This window comes from Pseudopipra pipra, chromosome 20 (assembly GCF_036250125.1).
Source record: "Pseudopipra pipra isolate bDixPip1 chromosome 20, bDixPip1.hap1, whole genome shotgun sequence".
Classification (NCBI taxonomy): Eukaryota; Metazoa; Chordata; class Aves; order Passeriformes; family Pipridae; genus Pseudopipra; species Pseudopipra pipra.
This window is the reverse complement of record NC_087568.1, coordinates 9,123,556-9,140,039: the sequence shown is the minus strand read 5'-3', so window position 1 is coordinate 9,140,039 and position 16,484 is coordinate 9,123,556. Positions and strand designations below refer to the sequence as shown.

The 16,484-nt window shown below is 53.3% G+C and overlaps 1 protein-coding gene across 1 annotated transcript in view; it reads left to right on the top strand.

Annotated features, from left to right (window-relative positions):
- The window catches only part of LOC135425157 (collagen alpha-1(I) chain-like), an 89,536-nt gene that overhangs the window by 26,202 nt on the left and 46,850 nt on the right, over nucleotides 1-16,484 (top strand). The window contains exons 2-6 of the mRNA XM_064677141.1: nucleotides 8,415-8,565; nucleotides 9,483-9,641; nucleotides 10,139-10,334; nucleotides 10,989-11,132; nucleotides 12,866-12,907. Coding sequence (XP_064533211.1) covers nucleotides 8,415-8,565; nucleotides 9,483-9,641; nucleotides 10,139-10,334; nucleotides 10,989-11,132; nucleotides 12,866-12,907 — 692 coding nt within the window. The remainder of the gene's footprint in view (nucleotides 1-8,414; nucleotides 8,566-9,482; nucleotides 9,642-10,138; nucleotides 10,335-10,988; nucleotides 11,133-12,865; nucleotides 12,908-16,484) is intronic.

The following is a 16,484-nucleotide window of genomic DNA, read 5'->3' as shown; positions in this document are numbered from 1 at the left end:
TTGTTTTGCTGATCCTCCTGCCTTTGGGTGAAGAAAGGGGAGTTTGGAGGTAAATCAAACCCTTCCAACTCCTGCCCTTCCCGTGATGGGTGAGCCTTGCAGAGGGGCTACAGCTCATTGTCCTACTCCTCACCGTGTTCCTGAGGCTTTACCAACACATCCCATCCTGCCTTGGGAGGGGTTTAAGACTCCACAAAACATCCTGAAAGCTCAAAAGGATAGAAATGAAAGCTCAGTGTGCCCAGGGATCTCTTGGGCAGCTGGGCAGGAATATCCTCCAGTGCTCCCCAAGGCAGGAGAGACTTGAGGTCAAGTCCCTGTGAGTGTGGAACTGCCTTTGGATCAGCAAATCCTTGAGCTGCAGGGAGCTGGGAGGACACAGCACCTCTGTTCCTGCCCTCTCCTCCCCTGTTGGAGCCAGGGATGGGGGCTGGAGGGACCTCCCTGTGGTCCTGACCTTCGAGTCTGTCAAATCCAGACAATTCTTGGAAGTTTTGGGGAAGGGGGTTGTGCACACCAACGTGAGTGTGCTCTCCAGGAGGAGAGGAAACAACCTCAAGCTGTGCCAGGAGAGGTTCAGGTTGGACATCAGGAGGAATTTCCTCATGGAAAGGGTTGTTAAACATTGGAAGGGGCTGCCCAGGGAGGTGGTGGAGTCCCCACCCCTGGAGGTGTCCAGGGAAGGACTGGACCTGGCACTCAGTGCTCTGGGCTGGGGGACAAGGTGGGCATTGGGCACAGCTTGGACTCGGTGATCTTGGAGATCTTTTCCAACCCAAATGATCCCGGGATCAGCACAAGAGGATGTGGAAAATCAGGGACACAAAGCCCAGCTGTGCTGTGGGCTGTCCCTCCCACCCAGAGGAGGTTTCCAGGATCAGCCCTTCATGGCTTTTGTGTGTGTTTATTTTTGTGTCTTCCAACTCTATAAAACAAAACCACAGAGGGGGAGGCTCTTGGAAAGCTGGTGCTGGAAACAAGCCCCTGGAGTGTGATAATTTGCAGAATTTGCTATTAATTTACTTTGACAATGGAGCAACAAAGAGGAGCTTATTTGTTACTGACACTGAGGGCCAATGTTTATGGGCCTTGTCTCCACTCAGACTCACACAAGTTTTACTGGTATGCTTTTGAGTTGTTTTTAAATGAATCCACTGGAAAGACACTGCAGAGCAATCCAAATCTGGTTTGTGCTGATTCACTGTAACTCAGTAATTAATTGCTGCAAGACTGACTTGAACAGGTTGAGGAGTGGCTCTGTGGGGACTTGCACAGGTTTCAATGAAAACCAGTTAAAAATACCCCTCCAGCTAAACCCATTAATCCTGAATGTAGAGAAAACATCACTGCCACGATGTTTGGCTTGAGTGAGTGAAGGTTTGAGCTCAACCCAAAAGCATTTGCTGTAGGTGGTCCAGGAGGGGACAGGAGGTGAATGCCCAGAGCAGAGGAAGGAGGATCTGGGGGGGATGTGTGGAGAAGAGGGGATAGGAGATGCACCCACGTGTGTGTGTGGCCTGGGGGTGAGGGATGGGCAAGGCTGGAGTGACTTGTAGCTCCCCAGAGCATTTCCTAAGGCCCAAGAGCTCGAGGTGTGGGTTAACTCTCCTGGTTGCTCAGGAAGGAGGTGGTTGAGAAGCTCTGAGGGATCTGTGAGGTTGGACTGGGTGACCTTCAAAGGTCCCTTCCAACCCCAAACTATTTCATGGTTCTGTGATCTCTCAGTACACGTCTTGGGAAGTTTAGAAATGGCTTCTTTTCTGATTTCTTATTGAAAGATCCCAACCCCAAACCAAGCCAAGCCAGGCCACCAAACCCTACAGAGCAGTCCACCCTTGTGAGCTCCCCTCCCAGCCCTTCCCAGTGCTCCTTCACAAGGGTCTTTGGACTCCCCTTTCTCAGCTTTCAGGATATTGATTTGCTCCACATTTGCAGCCCCCTCCTGTGTCCTCACAAGGGCAGGAAAGAGCCTCTCAGTGAACGTTCTCTCCCAGTTAATGGGGTGAGGTTTTTATGCTGTCTCCTGGCTCAGGCAGTTGGGATTTGCAGAGATGAGGATGGTGGAGCTGAAGGCTGAGGTGCCCCTTCCCCACTCCCGTGGCCACTCTGGTTTCATCACCCCCACTGTGGTTTAGCAGCCCTTAAACTCTTTGCTTTCCTGCTCCCATTTCTCCCCTCCCAAACACTCTTTTCCTGCCACTTGCCCTATTTTCCCTGTATCCTTACCCGGGGTCATCCTTGCCTTCCAGCAGCCCTTCCTCCTCCCCAGGCTTTGTCCCCAAAAGCCTCACCCACCCTGCTGGGCAGGCACAAAGGAGTGGCAGCACAACTGCAGCTCTGCCTAATGAGCTCCAGGAGAAACCTGCGCTCCCGTTTTTCCTGCGGAAACGACGTGTCCAGCTTAAGCCCTTTCTTCTGAAAAGGTCTCGCTTCCCTGGAATTTTCTGTCCCCTCTGTGGGTGGGTGGTTGCATTCACTCTCTCCCTCTAATAGGTACAAGGTCCTCTGTGTGAGAAATGTGCCTTTTTCTTCCTGCTTTGGCTCTGTCCCCTTGCACTCGCTGGGTCCAACCCAAATTGTCTCTGCTCTCCGGAGCAGGGAGGCCAGGGTGGAAATCCTGTTGCATAATCGGCACTGGGAGCTCTGCTCTGGCTCAAACCTCACCTCGTGTGGCTTCTGGAGGTGCCCTTAAAAAGGAATTACTGGGGAGAGGAGGGAAATGGGAACAGCAGGGAGCAAACGTGGCACAGGAGGGGACACGGGTGGCTGCCCTGGGATTCTGGATATTGTGGGATAGAAGGAGAAGGAAGAGCTGCTGGGGGGTTGATGTCCTGCAAACACAAGGTGCTGTGTGAGGGTGTCCTCGACCTTGCCCAGCCAATGTGCAGAGTCCAAACAAAGATGGAGTTGCCACCGTGGGTGCCCTGGGTGCAGAGAGGGACAGGCACAACCTCCAGGGCTGAAAATGTCCTTTAAGGGGCAAAGGGTGGTGGAATGGGAGATGCCAGGGGGGGAGTGGAGGAGCATCAGTCTGGTTTTGGATGCCTGTGGTGGTGTCAGTGGTGTGAGGTGCCAGCAAAGCCCTGCCCCAGGGTAAAGCCCTGCTTTTCCATCCCTTAATGCAGAGAGCCTTCGTGATGAGATTCCAGCTGGGACGGAGCAGCCTCTCCAGTTCAGAGTTTGAAGAGCACGGGCTGTGATCCTGAGCAGACTCCTGGCAGGACACTGGCACAAGGCACTCAGGAATTAGAGGGAGGAAAGACCCATTAGGTCATCTGCTCCATGCCCCAGGCAGCAAACACCAGGGCTGTCCCCTGGGGTTGTCCAGCCCTGTTATTTGAGGTCTCAACCAGTGGTGCTGCATCCAGGGGAAATGACTCAGCCTGACAGACCCTCTCCCAGGGCTCCAACTGGGTTTTCTGTTGTTTATGTCATTCCCTTTTCCCTCATTTCCCTCCTCTGGGGAGGATGGAAAGCTGAGCATGAGCTTCACATGTGTGAACAAGCCAGAGGAAAGCAGGGATAGTCACTTTTATGGGGCTGCAACTGGGGGTGCCCCCCAAGGAACACCTTCCTCTGGAATGCAGCCCCAGGAACGGGGTGGAATGGGATGGTGGAGGACCACTGCTGATCCCTGAGAGCATTGATGGGCCTTAATGACCCTGCTCAGCCTCACCCAGGACCCCCACCCAGCCCTTTATCTCCTGGCCCCTTTGTGCCTTGTCCCATCTCTGTCTCTTGGATGGAGATAATGGGACAGTGCATCTTCTCTTGCTGAGCTCTGGTTTGCTGCTCTGGTCCGAGTTTAGGATTGCTGGGGCATCTGCACTAAAGCCCAAGGTCAGCCTGGCTCTTCTCTGGGTGTGGTTTCTGGGCTCTCTGAGCAGAGACTTCCTGACCCAACCCCAAGCACCTCAGGAGGTGTCTGAGGGGTCGTTCTGCAGCTCCATGTGTGTCTCTCCCAGGTGTCCCCCCTGGCACTGACTGCTCTGCTCCCCAGCCTTGGGAACACACTTCTCCCAGGACACACTTGGCACCCTGATGGGGGTGGGGGAGCTTTGCTTTGGGATGAGCTTCACCTTGGAATGCCATGTCCTGTGCTCTGGCTCCGCTGGCCACTGCTTGTCCTCGCTGACGTTGGCCCTGGCACAAGTTTCCCTGGCACTGGACTGCCTTGGGAAGATTCCTGTGCTGCTTTTAGGAGCCAGTTGGATTTGGCAGCGCTGTTGAACTCCAGAAATCTCCTTTCCAGGCTGGAAACAGCCATTCTGCAGGCTTTTGGGCTGAGCTGGGGTAGCAAAGGTGTCAGCTGGGTGTGCTGAGTGCTCTGTGGGTGGTTGGATGGACAAGGGGGAGCCCAAGGCAAAGCCAGCTGGGGTGTGACCCCCTGCCCTGGGGGTCTGGGACAGTGGCACCTCCAGGGGGGAGGCAGAAGTGTGCTGGTGGCTCAGCAGTGGCAGAGGGAGTGTTTGGGAGCAGAGCTGCTCACCGGTGGCCACTGGAAGGAGATGGGGAAGCCTGGCTGTGGAACAAGGCACCTGAGCCCTGGGAAAGCTGAAAACTCAGCAGAAAGTGTGATTTTTATAAAGGAAACACAGAATTATGGTACCAGATGGACAGTCTGTCCTTCCCCTGACTGGCTGCTGCAGGGTCTGCCCTCCCAGCACCCTCAGCTTCCCCCTGCCTGGGATTAACCTGCTCCCAGGAAGGCTGTGACCCCGCTCTCTCACTGCTGGGGACTCAGACCCTGCCCTGAGAATCACTCCCCAGGTAATCCCTGTCCTTGAGGAGCAGCATGTCTGCTCCCAGGCAAGGAGATAAAATAAACCTGCTTTGAAACTCAAAGCAAAGCCGTGAGTTCTTCTTGTAGTAACCAGAAATTCAGCTGTGCCAGGGTGGAGGGCTGGCCCTGGGTTAGTGCTGGGGAGAAGCTGCAAGGAAAAGCTTTGGTGTTGAGGCTGTTTAAACACTAAATCCAGTGTCAAACAACCTCATTGTGCAGCAGCTTCTGCCCCAAAATGAGAGTTTGGGGCAATGAGCTGCAGCAAGTGGAATCCTATTATAGGTTGGGTTGGGGTGTCCTGTGTAGAGCCAGGAGTAGGACTGGATCCTGATGGGTCCCTTCCAGCTCAGCATATTCTGTGCTTCTACCATAAATTTATAAGTAAAGATTATCTTTAATATAAAATTATTTAAATAGCATCTGAAATACAAATGTATAAGTCCATATAAGCCTGCACTGAGACTAAATTCTTACCTAAACAGATATATTTGTTCACCCTTTATACTATTGAGCATATAAAAAGCCCAAACCTTTAACAAAATGCTTGTTTTCTGTGGGTTCTTTTGGAAATAACTGAGTCCCTGCTCCACTAAAACCCCACACACCAGTTTAGTGGCCACACTGCCAACCTGAACTATCAGTGTATTGGAAAACTTTGAAGGGAAAAGGAGTAGGAAAACAATGAAGGCAGCACTGTAAGCTTACAGAAAAATATGAATTTATCTTCCTATTTGGAGCTAAGAAGGCCTCTCATATCACACCACCATATCTCCAAAGCCCTCCTGAGAGTGCCTGACATTAGTGATTTATAACCTGTGGTGTTACAGTATGCATAAATAGGAAGGGATTATTCAGTTTTTGAAGCAGCCTCAAGTTGCTGGGCCATTCCAGAGGGAACATCTCATCCCACCCCCTGCCACGGGCAGGGACACCTCCCACTAGCCCAGATTGCTCCAGCCTGGCCTTGGACACTTGCAGGGATGGGGCAGCCCCAGCTTCTCTGGGCAACCTGTGCCAATGTTTTAGCAGCCTCACTGCAAAAAACTTCTTCCTTATCTCTGAATCTCCTTTTAGTTTCAAACCACCCCCCTTGTCCTTGTTCCCTGCCACCAGAGCTTCAACAGGGCACGGGAAGGTTTGGCCTTGCCTGGGAAAACTCCCACCTAAGTGTGTTGTTCCTGGTGCTGAGTCCCAGCTGCTCTTCCCTGACAGGAGCCACTGACCCCACACTTATTTTCCTGCCTTTGAGCACCAGCAAAGCTGATCCCTAGTTGTGGCTGCAGCCCCTGGAGAAGGAGCATGCAGGTCCTGGAAAGGGAAACCACCTCCCAGAAACGCTTGGGATGGAGAAGGGACAACCACTCCTGATATTTTGTCCCCTCTGTCATCTGGGCTTGGTCTCATCCGTTCCCCACACTGTGCTGCACATCCCTTGCAGTGCTGACAGACTGGGGGGCCCTGGGGGGGCTCAGCCCTGCAGCCTCTGCCCTGGCACCAGTTTAGCTGTGGTTTTGCTGCCTAAACATGTTGCACATTCGTGTTGCTGAGCTGAGGGTGGCCTGGAAACATCCATGCTGTGTCCATGTGGGGAGCTGGGATTTCACCAGGGATTGACAGGAAGCTGAACAGGAGCCAGGGATGCTCAGATGGGCAAGAAGGTCAGTGGATCCTGGCCTGGCTCAGGCACAGTGTGGCAGCAGGAGCAGGGAGGGGATTCTGCCCCTGGGAGGCCACCCCTGGAGTGCTGTGCCCAGCTCTGGCCCCTCAGCTCAGGAAGGACATGGAGGGGCTGGAGCAGGTCCAGAGAAGGGCAACGAGGCTGGGGAAGGGTGTGGAGCACAAGTGCTGTGAGGAGAGGCTGAGGGAGCTGGGGGGGCTCAGCCTGGACAGGAGGAGGCTCAGGGGAGACCTTCTCACTCTCTGCAACTCCCTGCCAGGAGGGGGGAGCCGGGGGGGGTCGGGCTCTGCTGCCAGGAACCAGCAGCAGGACAAGAGGGCACAGCCTGGAGCTGCCCCAGGGCAGGTTTAGGTTGGCCATTGGGCAGAAGTTGTTTGCAGAGAGAGGGATCAGCCCTTGGAATGGGCTGCCCAGGGAGGGGGTGGAGTCCCCGTCCCTGGAGGGGTTTGAGCAGAGCCTGGATGTGGCATCAGTGCCATGGGCTGGGGGACAAGGTGGGGTTGGGTCACAGGCTGGACTCGATGATCTCAGAAGTCCTTTCCAACCTGTCTGATTCTATGATTCTGTGATTTCCCAGTCCTCACAAACAGCAGCATCTCCTGCAGGACCCTGTTCCCTCCCCTCCTTCCCAGCACAAGGGCTCTTTCCCTGGCAGAGTCTTCCACGGAGGTGATGTCAGGGCTGATACATTTGTGTCTGAAGTGGATCAAAGCAGTTTCTGCTCCATTGACTGGTTATTTTCCCTCTCCGGGTGTGGATGGCTCCTGTCTGGGTGCAGCACGCCCCAGGCTGTTTGTCTGCCCTCAGATAAATCTCTCACCTCAAGCACAGCAGGAATTAGAGTGAATGCAGGGGCTGGACACCTCCCAAGCTGCAGCAGATGCTGGTGCAGATGGTTCTGGCAGAATTCCCACTGACAAATCATCAGGTGGGATTGTCCAGACTCTCCCAGTGAAGGGGCTGTGGGTCTGGAGTGATCCTACAAGGCTGGGCCAGGGAGTGCTGCCCTGGGTCTGTCCCTTGTCCCCACCCCTTGCAGGTGACAGGGTTGTTGCCACACTGGAGCGACCTGGTTGTGGATGTCTGGGAGGTAAAACACCATGTCTGGGTAGAGCCAGAGGTCTGTGAGTCTGTCTGCAAATGGAGAGGAACGAGAAACCTCAGGGCTTTAAACAAAGTTTTCCTCAGGTGTTTGTGTAGTTGAAAGATTCTGTAGTTCAAGGATGAACTTGGAAAGGGAAAGTCTGTGTTCACTGTGGGAGTTAAAAGCTCCTCCTGAGGCTGAAGGGACGGTGCTGCCAAACAGCCCAGACTGGAGCTCCCACCCTGTTCAAACCATCCTGCTGCTCCCAGCACAGTTCTGAAGGTGGGCCCTTCCCCTTCTGGGAAAGGGATGGATCCTGCTGGAGCTCCTGACCTTCTGACAGTGATGAACCCCATTTGGGCAGAGAGGAGTGTCCCTGTGCTCTGGTCAGGACAGGGGAGGGACAGTAACTTCATCCCTTTCCTTGGTCCAATTCTTTATTGAAACTGGGCAAACACCCACGAGGGAGCTTGGGAAAGGACTGAGCAGGATTTTCTGTGCCCAGCTGAGCCAGGACTTGTGATTTAGGATATTTGTGTCCCAGGCTCTGCTTTCCAGCCCTGAGCATCCCAACTGTGTGGTTGCAAAGGTCCCACCACTGCTGGGGAAGGAACGGCCCTTCATGTCTTTGGGACACTGGCCTCGAAACATGTCCTGCTTCAAAATTCTCTCCTGGCTGCTTCTGAAGTTCTCTTTTTGGTCTGGGTTTACTGAATTTGTGAATTAATTTAATCTTTCCAAATGTATACTCTTCTTCCTGGGGGGTTTGTCTGTTTGAGTTATCTATTCTTTTGTTGAAGAATGAGCAGAGCAGAGCCCTGTGGTGGAGGTTTCTCAGCCACTGAGCATCTCTTTCTTCTCCCCCAAAGCAGATGAAGTGAACTTGCTGGACAAAATCACTCTCTATGCACAGGACCTCAGCAATATTTCCTTTGCCTATGATGAAGCCAACTGCAGGATCCTGGAGGTGGGGCAGTATGCCACCCTCAACATCCCCACCAGGGAGGCCTTTGGGGACAGGTAGGTGCCTTCAGGGGGTGGGGCTGAGCTGGTGGTGCCCAAAAATCGTCCAGTGTGTGCTTGTTGGCTCGAGGAGTTACTTTCAGGCCCCATTCCATAATGACAAGGAGATAACACATCCACTCTGTGATCTCATGAACATTTTGGAACAGGCTGCCCCATCCCTGGAAGTGTCCAAGGCCATGTTGGATGGAGCTCTGAGCAGCCTGGTCTAATGGAAGGTGTGGAATGAGATGGTCCTTAAGGTCCCTTCCCACCCAAACCATTCCATGATTTTTTGATCTTTCTGGGTGGGGTGCACAGCTCTTGGCTGAGCACTTCCAGGGATGTGTTTCCTTGGTGTTCCCATCTGGGAGGCCTCTCTGCTCCAGCACTTGAGTGGAAAGGACAAGAAAGGCAGCACAGCCATATCCTTCAGCATTGATGATGCCAAGGTCTGGGGGGGCACAGACCAGGGGGGACCTTTGCCATGCTTGGTACAGGGCTGCTGAGGACGAGGATGTGGGACATGAAGAGAGAAGGCATGAAAAGCTGCTTGTAGCAGGGTTCCCATCCATCCCCACAGTGGGAAAGGCAGGATTCCCATGGAAAACCGTGCCCAGCCACATAAGTGTGTGCTGAGACTGCTCCTGAGAGGGCTGTGCTGAGGTTCTGTGGTTGAATGGGTGTTTTATATATATAATATATATGGGTGATATGGTTATATAAGGTTATGAGGTTATAGGGGCAATGCTAATTTTGGCCTGGCTGCTTCTTTTTGACTGCCTGACCTTACAACTGCAATGATGGGGTTTTTTTGCTCTTGCTTGTTTTTATCTTTCATTCTCCCTGGGGTTGGTTTGTGCTGTGTTTGTTGTGCCCTGAGGGGTCAGCCCCTGGTGGCACAGCAGATGCCCCATGTCCCCTGTCCCTGCCAGGTTTGCAGATGAGCTGAGCGTGCTGATGAAGCTCAGGTACTCCCTGAAGGAGGACACCAGCCTGGTGACCATCCTCAGCCACAGGAGCCACGTGCTCTTCCAGATCAGGATCAGCCCCTACGCCCTGGTCTTTGCCACCACGAGGAGGAGACACTACGAGTGAGTTCCAGCTCGGGGGTTGTTTTTCTGCCTTTTCCTGCTTCCTTTTCCCCTCCCAAGGCCACAGTTGAGGTTCCCTGCTCTGGTGGGCTTTGAGCAGTGCCCATCATGTCCCATGACCCCTGAAGGTCCCTCAGTTGCTGTGGCTGTGCAGGTTGTCACTGCCAAACTCCACTCTGTCCAAACGATGCAGATCTGGAAAGCAGAGCAAAGAACAAAAAGGTTGAAATACCTGGGCATGAATCAAATGGGGAAAGACAGAGATGCCAAGAATTTCTCAGAGACCTCATGTGGTTGTGGAATCCCCAGCTCCATTGGGAAACAGCATTCCTGTGCTGGAAGACAAGTGATGGTGCTACTTGTGACAATTCTAGTGCTGCCCTTTGTGTCTGCACTGAGGGACCCTCGGAGCTGATGAGGGTGAAGCCTCATCCTGCAAAAGCTGTGGGACCAAAGTTTTGTGCTGTGTCCCTTCCTTTCCCCCCTGGAACACACAGGTTCCCAGTTTCCTTTCTTGGTGATGGGCACTGGCACCAGGTTGCCCTCAGCATCTCCCTGGAGAGGCTGGAACTGCACGTGGACTGTCGGCTGGTGGACAGAGTGAGCTGGGCCAACTATTTCGGGATGGGAGTGAACACTGAGGGGCTCATCATCATTGGAGGCCTCATCGAGTCCTTTGAGATCCCCTTTAAGGTGAGTGAGGGCAGGGCTGTCTGGCAGGGCTGGGAGGGCATGGTCTGCTCCAGCTGCAGGAAGGGAGGCCTCCATCTCCCTCCGAAGGGGTCCTTTGCCTTCTCTTCCTAAAACACACCCTGTGTGTTCACACCTGGGCAGGGGGAGCTTGGAATTGTGCCAGGGGCTTGTTTTTGGCTCGGGGCAGCACAAGTGCCAGCAGTCAGGTCAGCAGTGGGGACCCCTGGGTTTGACTTCCATCCTCTCCTGTTGGCCATGGCTTGTACCACGTACAGGTGTTGCTGTGTGTGCAGAACATCTGGTTTGGGAGCGTGTCCCGTGACTTCACACAGGGCAGGGGTAGATGGGATATTGGGAATAAATCCTTCCCTGGGAGGGTGGGGAGGCCCTGGCACAGGTTGCCCATCCCTGGAAGTGTTCTAGGCCAGGTTGGATGGGGCTTGGAGCAACCTGGTCTGGTAGAAGATGTCCCTGCCCAGGGCATCTTTGCATCCAGCCCTTGAAGATGGAAAGGGAATGTTGATTGCCCAAACCATCCCCTGGCTATAGGAGCTGGAGACAACCTGCTCCCACAGCCCCTTCCAGACCTTTCTCTGTCCTCTGGAGGGAGAAGCACGAGGATAAACGATGGTTTGTGTGTCCCTTCCTCCCCAGGGAGCTCTCCAGCAGCTGACCTTCGTGATGGGAGACCCCTCAGCCGCCGCCGAGCACTGTCACAGCTACAACTCCACCTGCACGGGCTCCTTCAGCCTCAGCCACCTCCCCTCCTCCTGGGAGCCCTCCACAGCCTGGCCAGAGGTGTGGCTGAGGGCAGATGACAAATTTTGGGAGCGCTGGGCCAGGCTCCTCTTTGGTTTAACCCCACTCCAGGTGTTAGTGCAGCCTGGCTCAGCTCTCCATGCCAGGAGGTGATGGTGGGTGGTTCCTTCACCACCCAAACCCCCCCTGCGAGTCACAGATGGGTTTGGTGTGAAGGAGGATGAGTTAAGGGGAGGGTTTCTGAGCCAAGGAAAGCCTGGGTGGGTGTGTGGGACTGTGTGTGCTCGGTGTGGAACACAGGGAAGCTTTGAGGAGCTGTTGAGTAATGCTGCAGCTGGAGCTGGGCTTTTGGGAGGGGGTGACAGCTGTCCTGGGGAATTGTACACCACTTTGGAATTCTTGCTCACTCCCAGCAGGATTGTACACCCTTTGGTGCATCATCCTGCCAAAGGTTGTCCCTCTGTTCTTGCCAGCATCACTGGAAAGTGGAAGTTCGGGGGATTTTGCTTTTATTACAGTGTTAAGTAAATCATCAAGACATTTTTCTGTGCCAAAAAGCCCAAATCACTCAATAAATCCCCAAAAAGACATGAAACACCCAGGCTTTCCTCGGGAGCTGCAGTTGGCTAGGGAGATGCCCCATCTCTTAGGCCAGGGGTATTAGAAAGGAGCCTGGAAAGGCTGGGGAGAGGCAAGTGTTGAAGGCCAGGGTTTGGCACAAACCTCCCACTGCTGGTGGTCTGGTGAGGAGCTGGGACAGCTGCCAGGAAAGGGCAGTGTCAGGGGAGGGAACTGGGTGTGGGATGGGGCATCTGCCCTCTCTGGGGCCTGCCCAAGGTTTCCTTTGGGGTGCTGGTGCCAGCACGTCCTGGCAGCAAAGAGGGAGCGGTGACACCCACCCAGGTGACACCCACCCAGGTGACACCCACCCAGGTGACACCCACCCAAGTGACACCCACCCAGGTGACACCCACCCAGGTGACACCCACCCAGGACAGCCCTTTGGTGGCTGCTCCACTCCCACCATGGGCTGCAGCAGTTTGTGTGTTTATTATTTTAAGAGGAGGATTTCAGGGAAAGCCCTGAGCAGGAGGGATTAAGTAGGAGCAGCTTTGCCAGGGAGTGAATGTGGAGGAGGCTGAGTGTGTGACACAGGGCAGGTCACACTGGCTCTCTGCTGCTCTGAGGGACAGTGGGGTAACCCCTGGCCATCCCAAAATGCATTTCTCACACTGACAGCCCTTGGTGGGCGTGGCTGTGGCTCTGGGATAAGTTGAACTCGCTCCCTAGAGCCAAGAGATAAGGACAGATCTCTCATTTAAAAGCTCCAAGATGTGTCCTCTGAGCCTGGGAGGTGATGGGCTCATTTTAACATGTGTGTTATCCCGAGTTCTGGAGGCCTGGAGCTTTGGATGGCTCTGGTGTCTCACCCAGCAAGGGGAAAGTTTCACTTGAAGCATCAGTACGTTGAGTGCAGGTGGGACAATTCTGCCCCACATCCCACCAGTTCCCACCCCCTGCTGGCCCTTCCCAAGGACTGATGAGCTTCCAAATGAAGAGAAACTGCAAAACCCACCCAAACACTTGAGGGGTTTAATCCAAAGCTATTCCCTCCTGTTCCTCTGAAGGATTGGCTCCCAGTGTGCATTCCCTGGATTCTTGCTGTGCCCTCAGAGGCAGTTCCATCCTGGGGCCAACAATAAGCACATGGTTAAGTCAGTGCTGGTCCTTGAGCAGTGATATTTTCCCTCTTTCTCCCTCCATCTCTCCAGGTACCAAAGGAAACCAATGAAATCCAGGATTCCTCTGCTCAGGTAAGACTCTCCTGCATCTCCCCTCTCCATGTCCCTCTGCTGTCCCACCCCCAGAGCATCTCCTGGGGACATGAGCTTCTCTTAAGAGCAACAAGGTAAACCCCAAAATTCCCAGAACAAGGCTACTAATTATTATTTTCTTGGCTACTGGTTGTTATTTTCTTTACTGCAATATTTCTCTTTAATGATTTGGATGTAACTTGGCGTGTCTGGGAGCTGGTGGAGGCCAAGGTGAGTGTTCAGGTGACCTTCCTGAGCTCCAGTGAGCCCCAGAGGGATGGGGATGGAGGTGGAGATGAGATGGATCAGGTCACCACCTGCACAGAGGTGTTTGGGAGTCCTTGTGCAGCGGGATTAGCTTGGAGGGAAGGCAGTGAAGGTCAGCAGGGTGGCAGGAGAAGGCAGAGGTTGGACATCCACTGCTGCTGCCCACGTGTGGGATGCGATGCCGGAGGTGGGAAGGGCTGGAGCTCTGCAGTGGGAGGAGGCAGCTGTGGTTCTGGGGGTTTAGAAAGCATCCCCCTGCCAGGGCAGGGCTCCTTGGCTGCTCTGGTGGTCATGGCACTGGGGTTGGGGGTTGATTGTCCCATCTGCTCTCCCCCAGCTGGAGCTTGGAGTGTGTTCCAGCTCTCCGCGTGTGCCGGGGGGATGAGGGAGTGAGCAGAGAGAGGCTGGCTGCAAGTCCCTGATGCTCCTGCTTTCTTTGGGATTTCCAGCCAAGATTTGTTGTTCAAGTTCATGCAAACAGACATCCTGAGGGGGAAACCTGCCAGCAAATGGAAATTGAGATTTGTGTGTGTGTGTGTGTGTGTGTGACTGAGCAGTTCGGTTCCTTCACTCCCCTCACCCTCCCAGAGTCCTTCACTCCCCTCACCCTCGCTATTAACTCTTTGGGGAGGGTTTCTCTTCTCACTCCTGGCTTTAACTGTCTGGTTACACCTCGATAACTCCTTTGTGCAAACCTCTTGTGTGGTGCAAAAGTGACTTTTAGAGCAGGTTCATCCCCTCTGCCCCAGGCTTTGATCTTGACACCTCACAGGTGACTGTGCTGCAGATTTGGGGTGATGATGCTTGGGTTTGGCATGAGCTGAGGTGGCAAAACCACTCAGAAAGGTGGGCTCTGCCTCCCAGCAATCAGTCCTAGTGGCTCCTGACTGGGATTTGATCCCCTTCATCCAATGCTCCTTTGCCAGCGGGCTCTCCCTGCGCCTGGTGAGATGTCACCAATTATGAGAAAAGTGGTGAAATTCGTGGGTCTGCAGGGGGAAACTAATGATATTCTGGATTTGGGACAAGTTTATTTTTTGTGCTTTTAATGAGGACCAGAGATGCCTCGGAATCTTTGGCGTTTGGATTTATTAAATGGAAAAAAAAAAGTGCTACTAATGCATTACAGTTTGGAATAATGGAGAGCAGAGCAGGGCTGGGCCACAGCTCTGCTTTGTAGTTGTGCTCTCCCTGCCTTTGTTCTTTTAGAAGTAAATTGGTAGATTAGTGAATTCCTTAATTGCTAATTAGAGCTAAATAATTATGCAGACTCAGGGTGATGGTGGAGGAAGATATACGTGGGTGAAGGCAATAGTGACATGACACAAACCATGACACAGCCTGGATTGCAGCCTATTCCTGTTGGGAATTTTTTTCTGAGGGGTAAATTGCCATTTCTGAGCAGTCTCTGGGACATGGATGGTGTTGAGAGACTTTTCCTGCCTTTTGTCTTCTCTTTGACTGTCTGTGCTCAGGGTGAGCAGGAGGGCTGAGCTACACTGAATGGCTTTTTCCAAAGCAGTTTAATCTGGGATCCTAAAGCCATTCAGCAAACAGCCAAATAAAGCTTAAATTCCACTGATTTCCAGAGGGAAAAAAACTTCACAGGTTTAATTATCTGGGCAGCTCAAACTCCTTTGGAAATTTCTTCTCCATTTAAAGCTGCTGTGAGGGCTCCGTGGAAACGCTCGGTTTGGTCACGGTGTGCCTGTTCTTTCATCTTCAGGTTTGTTATTGAGCAGAATTAGTGTTGGAATCACTTGTTCAGTCTCATTCAGCCCTAAAACTGCTGGATAGTAACAGGTCCAGCCTTCCTTTAAAATCAGAGCAGCCTGAAGCTGATGCTCATCTTTCAAATACCCAAAAGGCTCGTGCTTGGTCATCCCAACTAATAAAGACCAGCCCTCAAGTGGGAACTGTCAGTCCTCCACCCCTCTGTTTCCCTGGAACTCTGGGGCTGCTGGTTCCTTGGATAAGCTGATCTAACACCAAATATCCCTGTTGGGGTGTGGGGAAGTGACTGACAGCTGGAGCCCAGCACTATCTCCCCCACTCTCTTATCTTGAGGTGGTTGTTCCTGTTCCTGAGAGCTCAGATATCTCAGCCACCTGCAGAGCTCTGAAACCAGTTTCTCAGGCAGGATAAGATCTGTGGATCATTTGTTGCCCCTCAAACCCACTGTGAGATCAATGCAATGGAAGGAGTGTGTTCCTGTGCACCACAGTGGTTTTTAATCCCCAAACCACGTGGAAGGAATGAAGTGCTGTCCCCTCCAGCCTCACCACGGGACACCCTCCGGTGCCAATTCCAGCTGCTCTTCAACCTTTGACCATCTGAACTTCTGCCTGGGCTCAGCTTTTGTGCCCCTGTTGGCTTTTGTTGGTTGTCCTAAGCCAGAAGTGTTGCAGGAAGGGCTTGGCTTGGCTTGGCCAGCATCATCTCTGCTCCTACTCGAGCATCTTCCCAGGCCATTGTGGTCCCACCGGCCCCTCGTGTCCTGCTGCAGGTCTGTGTCTGCTCAGGGCACCCCCATCCCCTGTGTGCAAGCCCAGCAGGGCTCTTCTCTGCTCAGGGCCACTTAGAAATGGGGTTTGCTCTGCTTTTGCTCTGCAGAGGTGAGGCCTTTGTGCTGCCTTTGTGCTGGGCAGGAGCACAGGGAGCCCTTGGGAGGCTTTGCAGCCTGAATGTGGCCCCTGGATGTGGAGCTTGCAGGGGTGTTTAGGATTTTGGGTGCCTGGGTAGGACACCAGGGAACCCTGAATATCCCCCTGGGGAAATAGGGCATTCCTGAGGCATCTCACAGGGACCTCCAAAACACAGGGCAAAATATAGGGACCTCCAAATAAAGACCATCTCATTCCAACCCCCTGCCATGGGCAGGGGCACCTTCCAGGATCTTTAGGTACCTTTCCAGTAGCTAAGGGGGCTCCAAGAGAGCTGGAGAGGGACTTTGGACAAAGGCATGAAGTGACAGGACAAGGAATAAGGGTTTTAAACTAAAAGAGCAGAGATTTAGATTGGATGTTGGGAAGAAATTCTTCCCTGTGATGCTGCTACCTTCCACTAGCCCAGGTTGCTCCAAGCCCTGTCCAACCTGGCCTTGGACACTTCCAGGGATCCAGGGGCAGCCACAGCTTCTCTGGGCAACCTGTGGCAGGGCCTCCCCACCCTCCCAGGGAAAAATTCCTTCCTAATATCCAATCTAAATCTCTCTTCTTTTGGTTTTAAAAACCATTCTTCCTTGTCCTTTCGCTTCGTGCCTTTGTCCAAAGCCCCTCTCCATCTTCCTTGTAGCCCATTTAGGCACTGG